General features: G+C 31.7%; 2 protein-coding genes across 3 annotated transcripts; both read left to right on the top strand.

The window, feature by feature from the left end:
• On the top strand, positions 1-4,295 carry LOC112751648 (uncharacterized). Of its 2 annotated transcripts, XM_025800862.3 has the most exons (3): positions 1-255; positions 449-534; positions 1,215-4,295. In XM_025800862.3, the coding sequence occupies exon 3, from the start codon at positions 1,379-1,381 to the stop codon at positions 3,773-3,775; it is 2,397 nt and encodes a 798-aa protein (XP_025656647.1). In that variant the 5' UTR covers positions 1-255; positions 449-534; positions 1,215-1,378; the 3' UTR covers positions 3,776-4,295. The 2 variants fall into 2 exon arrangements, with proteins under 2 accessions (XP_025656647.1, XP_025656648.1); XM_025800863.3 differs by lacking the exon at positions 449-534 and having other exon boundaries at positions 4-255.
• Positions 4,296-8,621: 4,326 nt separating this feature from the next.
• On the top strand, positions 8,622-10,789 carry LOC112751646 (pentatricopeptide repeat-containing protein At1g33350-like). Its single transcript, XM_025800860.3, has one exon. It carries the CDS (start codon positions 8,714-8,716, stop codon positions 10,340-10,342), a length of 1,629 nt encoding a protein of 542 aa, XP_025656645.1. The 5' UTR covers positions 8,622-8,713; the 3' UTR covers positions 10,343-10,789.
• The last annotated feature ends 108 nt before the right edge of the window (positions 10,790-10,897 follow it).

Genomic DNA, 10,897 nt, shown 5'->3' with positions numbered 1-10,897 from the left:
ACTAAATAGCGGTGAATTAGAATGTTAGGTTCCACTTGCAAAGAAGGAGAAGCATAAACAACAAAAGCACAAGGTGGAGAAAAGAAACAAAAAAAAAAAAAAAAAAAACTCAAAAGGGAGAACCAAATGAACCTTCGACAACGAAAAGTGACACATAGCAGAAGAACACCCCTCTAACCCAAATTCAGACTCTCTGGAGATCAATTTAATTTCTCTGAAGTTTCTTCCAAACGATCTGCGTTTCTATCTGTAACTGTAAGTAACCACCAACAATCTTCTCAGTTTTTTTCTTTATATGAATGCTGTTCTGTTTTTCGCTTTAACCCTTGTAGCATCATTCAATCCTAGAGCTGCATCGTCTCTTTATTACAATGTTTGCAATCCAAATTTTTAAACTTTTGCTCATTCTAGGGCTACCCTTTTCTGATTTTTCTCAAATTTGTTGTAGTTAATATTTAGGGTTTCAACTTCTTCGCTGGTTGAGATTGCGGTGAAAGATTTGGTATACACCAGTTTCAAGTTCCTGAGCACTGGGTAATTTCTCATTCTGCTTTTTTACTGCTTAGTTTAGCTTAGGAAATTTTGTTCTCTATTTCCTCAGTTATAAGCTTTGTGAATTGTGATTGTGATTATGATTGTGTTCATGGGCAAGGAATAAGGTTGTGTGCTTTGTGATTACAGAAAAATAAGTTGATTATTTTTGTCTGTTTAGTTTTCATTCAGTTGCAACTACTGTTGTTATATACATACATTCCGATATGTGTCCATTCGGATTACACGTGCTAGATGCAAAGAACATGGTGGATATGAATGTAAAGCCATTCCGCTACTGTGCCGATGCTGCAAAAGCGGTAGTTCTTAAATTTTCGATCCGTTCTATTTCAATCATTTCCATAAAAAAACTGGGTTATAGCCAATTAAAATATGAGAAATGCTCAAGCGCCACCAGAATTTATTGTTTTTAGCCATCCTTAGAGCGCATTATTGCGCGTCCAAACATTTTTGGATACTTTGTAGAGGTCCCACACTTCAACCCTTTTTGTGCACGTGTATAGTACCTTCTGGCCAATGAATATGTGACATTTCATGCACTCGAGCGTACCGTGAAATTACCCGAATACTATCGCTATTGTATTTTTGTATTTGTCAATTCCTTAATTTACTTTGCTGTACAAGTTATTATTTCTTAATTATAATATGATTTTTTCATGTAGGGTTTGTATCCATCTTGCAATGGCGTTTCGAAGCAGAGCAGGAGCTCAAACTATGTAGAATTGCTCAAGATGCCAAAATATTTTTGAATTGAGAAATGTCGGTGTTGTATTACAACAGAACACTAAGGAAGTAGACGAGAAAGTGAAGAGGGCAGGCCACAGAAATGGAGTGCAATAAGGACGAGGCAAACAGAGCTAAAGAAATTGCAGAGAGGAAGTTTAATGCAAAGGATACTTTGGGTGCAAAGAAATTTGCTTTGAAAGCTCAAAATTTGTTTCCAGATCTTGAGGGCATTCCTCAGATGTTAGCAACACTTGATGTGTATATTTCTGCCGAGCGTAAAATAAATGGAGAAGCAGATTGGTATGGTGTACTCGGTGTTGACCCATTTGCCGATGATGATACAGTTAGGAAACAGTACAGGAAGCTAGCTCTTATGCTTCACCCTGACAAAAACAAGTCCGTTGGTGCAGATGGGGCCTTTAAACTTATTTCAGAGGCGTGGAGTTTACTATCAGATAAGTCTAGAAGGGCAGCATATGATGAGAAGAGAAAAACAAAAGCCGGGAAAGTTTCATCGAAGTTTGGAGGTTCATCAGCAGCAACAGGGGCTAATGGCAGTTACAATTTTGCTAAGACTGCCCCTTCAAGTGCAAGGACTCAGAAGAATACTGCGAAAGAACACTCCTCATCTTCTACCCATAAGCCAAAAGGAAATACATTTTGGACTGTTTGCCACAGATGCAAAATGCAGTATGAGTATCTACGAGTCTATCTTAACCTTAAACTCTTGTGTCCCAATTGCCATGAGGCATTTTTGGCTGTAGAAACTGCTCCTCCACCTTCAAGCGGTATTAGACCTGCAGCTTCATGGGACTTTTCACATCAGAAGAATCGTCAAGGACCTAATAAAAGCAAATCTCATGCTGGAAAGAACATGGCAACCCCAAACGTCGGGGCGGGGAAAAACCATAGCAATGCTGATTTCCAGTGGGCTCCATTCTCAAAAACATCTGGTGTTTCTAATGTTGCTCAAGCTGCAAGTGTTGTTCAGCAGGCCTATGATAAGGTGAAGCGAGAACGTGAGGAGGCACAAGCAGCTACCAAAAGGGAAGAGGCCTTAAGAAGGAAGCAGCATGGTTCTAAAAAGGGTTACTTCAATTCTGGTAAGAGAAAAAGGGGGGGCATGGAGGATGTCAATGGTAAGGAACCTGTAAATCGAATGGGAGTGGGAAATGGAGCAGTAGGAGCATATGCAAGAGATTTTTCCCCAGCAGAACTGCAGGATATTCTTATGGATAAAGCTAGAAAAGAAATTAGCGATAAACTCAGGGAAATTCGGTCAAATACTTTTGATAGTTTAGCTAAAGGGTGTGAGGATGGCTTCAAGAAAGCAAATGAGCAAGGTGAAAAATTTTTAAGTAACCCTGATTTGTGTACTGAAAGCAACATTGCGAAGTCAGAAGACAGAGAGAGTGGAGCCCAAGTCCTCGAGTCATTTGCAGGTACTACTACTAGTACTACCATTGCTAAAATTTTGGAAACAATGCGAATAGATGTCCCAGATCCTGATTTTCTTGATTTTGACAAGGATCGAACGGAAGGATCTTTTGGTGAAAATCAAGTATGGGCTTTGTATGACAATGATGATGGGATGCCACGGTATTATGCGAAGATCCACAGTGTGGTTTCGCTAAATCCATTCACGTTGCGAATCTCTTGGCTTAACTCAAACACCAATGGTGAACTGCCCCCCCTGAATTGGGTGGCTTCAGGCTTTTCAAAAACTTGTGGGGATTTCAGAAGAGGCAGACATGAAATCTGTAACAACATCAATTTCTTTTCTCACAAGGTTAGGTGGAGAAAAGGTATTCATGGTGCCATCTGTATATACCCCAGGAAAGGGGATGTTTGGGCCCTTTATAGGAGTTGGTCTCCTGAATGGAATGAGCTGACAGCCGACGAGGTTATACGCAAGTTTGACATGGTTGAAGTACTCGAGGATTTTAATGAAGAGTGCGGTGTAGTTGTTATTCCTCTGCTCAAAGTGGCTGGGTTCAGGGCGGTATTTCGTCACCACTCAGATCCAAAAGAAATCAGGATAATCCGGCGGGAAGAGATGTATCAGTTCTCGCATCAGGTCCCTTCGTATTTTCTAACTGGTCAAGAAGCTCCAAATGCCCCAAAGGGTTGCAGGGTGCTGGACCCAGCTGCTATTCCATCAGAATTTCTCCAGGTAATACAAACTGTGAAGGAGGAAGATATGGTGGATAATGAGGATTGTATAATGACAGAAGCCGCAAGCAACAATGCGAAAGAAGAGAATCGCGAGAAAATGATCACCGATGCGAGTAAACCCGGGGGAAATGATGAAGATATTCCGGAAATGAAAACTTTGAAAGTGGACAATGAGGGGAACAGTATAGAGGTAACAGCAAGTGAAAACATGAAAGAAGATAACTGTGAGGAAATGATCACTGATATGAGCAAAGTTGGGGAAGAAAGGGAGGGAAATTATGAAGATACAGAAGAAATGGAAACTTTGAAGGAAGACAAATAGGTATAAATATTTATGTGGAAGCTTGATAACAGCAAGGGCTAGTAGCATGGAAACTCAAAGTGATAGCCACAATTAATTTGACAAAATTAAATCAAGAATTATTTGGCACTGTGATTGGCTTAAGCAACAAACCATTCAACAATTACTGTTGAATATTGGTAAATTTTGTCAAATTATTTCTAGCTATGTACTTTTCAAATAATTGTGGTGGCATCTCAACAACATTGGTATTAATTTTTCCATTAGAAGTATTTAAATGGTTCAGCCCCAGGTCATAGCAATCAAATTATTGCAGTGATGAATCTGGTGTCCTTACAGAGGTCAATATTTTGTGCATAAGTCTTTGGCTTCAATTTCTAGGAATTTATTTAATTTTTGTTTTGTAAATCAGATGGTGACATGTTCATCAATATCTGTACTCATGTAATCGTTTTTAGATCCGTTAGTGATTAATTACAGTACACTGGCTAGATATTCTTAATATTGGATCATTCAGATTAATATTATTTTTATTCTAGAATATATTACACTCACATTGCATAGATTTATTAATTTTACGCAATATATACTTAGTTAAATAGAAAAATGACTTGTGTAAAATTAATATTGGGCATTTTCCTTGCGTTGATAGTATAGGTCCACTTTAGGTAGAGTAGTAAGATTTGAGTCTTTAGATTGAGAACTCATCCAGAAACACACTCAATTTTTAATTTTTTATACATAGAAAATTTAGAGATAAAAATAATTAAAATTTATTTAATATTGTTATAAAAGATACTTTTGTTATTTTATGTAAACAAAATAAGATAAAGTAAAAAAAAATATTAATACACAAGGGACAAATATATGAATAAAAAAAAAAATGAAAGTATAAACTCTATGATTAATTTGTCCAAGATCATTCATTCATATAGACACTTCAACAATAATACAACATAACATAATTTTATTTCCATAATAACATAATAATATACAGAAGAACAACACTACAATAATAAAGACATATCTTACTACTTGATAAGCATGCTTACATAATTAATTAATTATGATAAACTCTAACTATAAATTTTTACTTTAAACATTGAGTCATACTTGATAAGTTTCATATAATGTTTAATTATCTTTAACTCTAACTATCATCTTACTAGTAGACACTACTTGTTTTTTTTTTTTTTTTTTTTTTTTTGAAACTTTTATGCTTTACCAATATTTATCAACTTGAATAAATAATTGTATAATTCATAAAACTTCTAGCAATTTCTAAAAATATTAATTCAACTGGAATTCTTCAATTTGATTATAGGTTAAGCTTAGCTTAATTTAAAAAAAAAAAATTATAAGTAAGTTGATAATTAAGTTACTGAATATTTCAATGTCGGACTAATTAATATCTAAAAAAACTACCAATTAAGTATTTTACAATAATAAATGATAAACATCCTATGTAGTTCCGTTAATTTATTATATAAAATTTAATGGTAGTATTTATATATACCATTAATTACAGTTATATATCTGTTTATCAAAAATTTTTAAAGATACAACAATTTTTGGAAGGTGAAACTTCACCTATTTTATTAAAATTCGATATAAATAGATAACAGTTAATGAGAGTTATATAAATACTTAAAAAATAATAAATACTTCACTCTCTAAAATAAAATTATTTTTATATCTCCGTATCGTCACTATAAATAACTAGCGGCTCAACAGGCACTACCGTGTCTGTTCAGCCGCTTTTCTATTGAGTTATAAAAATATTTTAATATTTTTGTGTTTAAAATTATAAATTTAATATCAATAAATAAAAAATAAATTATAAAAAATAAAATATTTTAAATTATTTAATATATATAAAAAGTATAAAATAAATAAATTTAAATTAAAAAATAAAAAAAATTGTTGTTATTATATGTAACAAAGCCAAGATAAAAATTTATTAACATTATTTACAAATTAGTTATTTATATATTAAATTTATTTATTTTCTCAATCCTATTTAATTTGAAATAAATTTAAAAATTTATATTCATATTTAAAATATTTTTTTTATACATAATTCTAATAGATAAAAAATTATCTTTTAATCTTATATTGAACATCTTTAATTATCTTTAATTTTATTATTATTTTAAAATTATTAATTTTTATTTTGATTTTATCATCTCATCATATTATACACTATTATTTTCTCTAATTATTTTTTTACATATATAACTATTATTATCTCGCCGTCACTATTATGTTGCCTTGTTTTATTCTCCCTTTTTGTTTTCTTCTTTTATTTACCACAATATCATATTACCATTATTGATGCTCTCATTCTTGTTTATCACTTTGATCCATACATATCTATTGTGTTAACTTTTGAGTTATTAAAGATTTGTTAAAAAAATTATTTTTTTTGTTTGATTTAGATATCTAAATGTATAACTATTATAAATATACTTATTTTTCATACTTACTTGTTAAGTTATATTTTATCATTTTAAAAAAAATTTAAGATATCAAGCATTCAAAAATTTTGTATAGAATAATTAAATAGCATAATTGAATTTATTTAAATTAATTTAGGTATAATACTAAAATCATTATGTTGTTACTATGTGTAACAATGAAGATAAAAATTTATAAATATTTGTAAATTTATTTATTTTTCAATTATATTTAATTTGAAACAGATATAAAAATTTATATTTAAATCACTCTTTCTCTCGCATAATTTTAATAGCTAAAAACATTTTATTTCTTATAATTTTATATTCAATATTTTAAATTATTTTTAGTCTTATTATTCTTTTAGAATTTTTAATTTTTTTATTATTCTTTCTCTTAATATTATCTATCTACATATGCCTTACCACCACTTTTATATTAGCTTGTTCTCTCTTCCTTCTTCCGTTTTTATTCTCTTTCTATCTTCTCTTCAATCACAATTAGTTACTAACATATATTAGTTTATAATTGTTACACTCAGAAGTGAATACTACTTTCAAAATAAAAGTTCAAAAAAAAAATCTCGTAACTCTTATGTGAATCATCTACACTCCTATACATATAACGAATGAGTAAATTTAACTTCTTTTTATTATGAGTTTTTTTTCTATTATCTAATACGTTTAGAGTCACATATTTTCATTTATGATAAAAGTTAAAAATTAAAGTTAAATGACATTAGTATTTTTTGGTTTAATAAAATTAAAATAAAGTACAAAAATAAGGATAAAAACTAAAAAAAATAGATGGCTCTAGAAAAGGATAATATTAAATTTTATGTCATTCTGTATGAGAACGGTGATTTATTTTATTATATTTATTTTTGTACCAAATAACAAAAAAAAGTCAAATTTTATGTCTATTTTTTATTACTTATGTTACTTATCTATAGTTATTTAAATTATACTCTATTAGTTATTGAGTAATGTTTTTTTCCAACAAAAAATAGTTATGAAGTCATTTTCATTTTTTTTATAGGAGTACATCCATTGTATCATGATTTTAATAATTAATGTAAAATTTAAAAAATTAAATAAATATATTTTTATTTCGATTACATTCAATAGTGAATTATATATATTCCTATAGTCAAGAAATAGACTTAACTTATTCCATAATAAATAGTTTTTTAATCATCAAATTTATAAAAAGGATTCCATCTTTTTATTTATTCTAAAAGTTAAACATTAAAACTAATGTTAATATTTTTTGATTAACAGAACTAAAATAAAACATAAAAATAAAACATGAATAAAAATAAAAATACAAAATTTTAAATTTCAAAATATAAAATGGTTATAAGATAAAAAAATTAATTAAATATAATTTTTATAAGATACTCCATAAATAAACTCGGATGAATGAATATTATATGTAAAATGAATCCTAATATATTAGTACAAAAATTATTCTGTGTAAATTCTTTTAAAAAAATATTGTCCTATTACACTATTTTACTTTTATTCTTTTAAAAGTATATTCATAATAAAAAAATCGGAATAAATAATTTACATCCAACAGAACATTTTTGATAAAATTGCTATGAAAAATGTGTGAAAATTTTTTTTATTCAACGTAACGGACGGATGTATGGGAGAAATTTTTTTAATAATAAACTTCTCTAGGATAATATTGGAACTTAAATTTAGACGCCAATTAACATTATATAGTGTGTAAGTACCTAAGAGTATATTAGAAGAGTATGATAAGTGAAAAATTATTTTGTATAAATTTATTTTTAAAAAATTGTCTCTATTGAATTATTTTACTTTTATTTTTTAAAAATATATCCAAATAAAAATTATATAATAATAATTTACATTCAATACAAAAATCTTAATCAGATTACTGTAAAAAAAGGATAAAAAAATTTATATTTAATGTTAACTGATGAAAGAATTTTTTAATAATAAAATTTTTTTTAGAAGCAATATTGGAATTTAAATTTAGACACCAATTATCTTTATATCTGAGATGATAGACAATAAGAGAGGAAAGAAATAATCATAGAACTTCACAGTGATTGTGAATTAATGAGATAAGAGAGAACGTAAATGTATGTGATAAGAGAGAAGATGAGATAGTGAAATTTTTTAGTGTGGAATAACTGACATATAGTGGGATAGATTATTAGGAAGGGTAAAATTGAAAAAGAATTTTAGACACCAAATCCATGTATTGGCATTATATATTGTTATAGATAAAACACATAAATAACTTTTATTTTGCACTATCTATAAAAAAAAGAACATAAATCGTTTAAGGTATGTATTAATTTTTTGTTTTATCTTTTAGAGACTAATTAGTTAGAGATTAAAAATTTTAAAAGCCTAATTCTGACTCCACTCTTAATTGTAATTCAAGGAAGGTGAGTGTTACAACTTACAATAGAGGAGTATGTGTAATTAGTTAAGTGAGTTATTGTAACTGAAAAGTGAAGGCATGGAATTGAAGCAGCAGCATAACAATCTAAACGAACATGTGCTATGGATTCTGGGGAAGTGCAAGAACCTCAACCATCTCAAGCAGCTTCAATCCTATCTCACCGTTCTTGGCCACTCCCAAACCCACTTCTATGCCTTCAAGCTTCTCCGTTTCTCTGCCCTCACTCTCTCCAATCTCCCATACGCTCGCATCATCTTCGATCGCCAACACAACCCCAACATCTACCTCTACACCGCCATGATCACCGCCTACGCCTCCCACTCTCACGGCCATGCCTCCGCCATTTCGCTCTTTCGAAAAATGCTCCTTCAAGGCGCGCCAAAGCCCGATCAGTTTATATACCCGCATGTTCTCAAATCTTGCCCTGAGGTTATGGAGCCACGTGGCACCGACTCCGTGCATGCCCAGATTGTGAAATTTGGTTTTGAGGAGTGGTGTGTTGTGGAAACGGCTCTTGTTGACTCCTACTCGCGGAGTTTGGGTGGTTTGGGGAATGCGAGGAAGATGTTCGATGAAATGTCTGAGAGGAATGTGGTGTCGTTTACAGCTATGGTTTCTGGGTATGCGAGAGTTGGGGATGTTGAGAGTGCTTTGAAACTGTTTGGTGAAATGAAGGAGAGGGATGTGCCGTCTTGGAGTGCCGTAATTGCGGGTTGCACTCAAAATGGCTTTTACTCTGAGGGGATTAGGTTGTTTAGGGAGATGGTTGTTCTTGCTATGGAGGAGAAATATGAAAGTAACAGGCCGAATCAGGTCACTGTGGTTTGCGTGCTCTCTGCTTGTGGCAACACGGGCATGCTTCAGCTTGGGAAATGGATACATGGTTATGTTTACAAGAGTGGTTTTGCTATTGACTCGTTTGTGTTGAATGCTCTGGTGGATATGTATGGGAAATGTGGCAACCTCAAGCTGGCAAGGAAGGTTTTTGATATGAATTCTAAGAGAGGCTTAACTTCATGGAATTCGATGATCAATTCTCTGGCACTTCATGGCCAAAGTGACACTGCCATTGCCATTTTTGAGCAAATGGTTGAGATTGGTGGTGATGTGAGACCCGATGATGTCACCTTCGTTGGTCTGCTAAATGCTTGTACTCACGGAGGATTAGTTGAGAAAGGTTATTACTACTTTGAGTTGATGGTTCATGAATATGGCATAGAGCCACAGATTAAGCATTACGGCTGCTTGATAGACCTTCTTGGCCGGGCAGGTCGACTTGATGAGGCGATGGAGGTTATCAGGGGTATGAGCATGGAGCCAGATGAGGTTGTTTGGGGTTCTTTACTTAATGGATGTAAGGTTTATGGCCGCATGGATTTAGCAGAGTTATCAGCTAAAAAATTAGTTGAGATTGATCCATATAATGGTAGCTATGGTATAATGTTGGCTAATATATATGGGGAGTTAGGAAAATGGGATGAAGTCCGAAACATAAGGAGGACATTGAAGGAACAGAAATCTCATAAGACTCCAGGTTGTAGCTGGATTGAGGTTGATGATCAAATTTATCAGTTCTATTCTCTTGATCTATCAAATCCAAGAGCAGAAGAGATACAGAGTTTCCTGGAAAGTCTCATTGGTGTTAGAAATGAAGTCAAGTCCAAATTGCAATCCTTAACCTCATAGCTTTTCAAATTTGCCTAGCTAGATTTGAGAGAGAGAGAGAATATAGGCAATATAACCATTCATTTAATTTAGAAAAGCCAATGCTGAACTGAATAGTCCTGGTATATATGACACAGACATGGTTATGCAAAATTGTTTGGCGCAGTTATCCTGTGTCTAGGATCTTCAAGATTTATCAAGAGAAAAGAAGAAAAGAACTCTGCATTAGGTTTGTTCTCTCTGTTATTACGTTTAGAATATTAAAATAGGATCTTAGAACATAAGGGAAAACACTAGAGAGGTGTTGATGTAGCATTAGTGTACAGTATTTCATCTAGTACTCATGTCTCTCAGATGTTCAATTAATTCTTTTGGTGGGTGAATGATTGGGTTACTAATTCTTTTGTGACTCTTGTAACACATACAATTTGTTGAGAGGAATTAAAATTTCACCTTATTTTTGTCTCATGCGAACATAACAATGTTTTCACTTCCATACTGCAAAAGGTTTTGTTGTTAAATAGCTGCATTATATTATTATTATTTTTATTCAAGAACAGAGACTGGTATATCCAT

Source organism: Arachis hypogaea, chromosome 15 (genome assembly GCF_003086295.3).
Source record: "Arachis hypogaea cultivar Tifrunner chromosome 15, arahy.Tifrunner.gnm2.J5K5, whole genome shotgun sequence".
In the NCBI taxonomy this organism is placed as follows: Eukaryota; Viridiplantae; Streptophyta; class Magnoliopsida; order Fabales; family Fabaceae; genus Arachis; species Arachis hypogaea.
The sequence above is the reverse complement of the archived record's forward strand: the minus strand, read 5'-3'. Positions and strand labels throughout refer to the sequence as shown.

Excerpts from the sequence above, each read along its gene's own strand:
- LOC112751648 (XM_025800862.3), top strand. The coding sequence starts at position 1,379 with ATGGAGTGCAATAAGGACGAGGCAAACAGAGCTAAAGAAATTGCAGAG.
- LOC112751646 (XM_025800860.3), top strand. The coding sequence starts at position 8,714 with ATGGAATTGAAGCAGCAGCATAACAATCTAAACGAACATGTGCTATGG.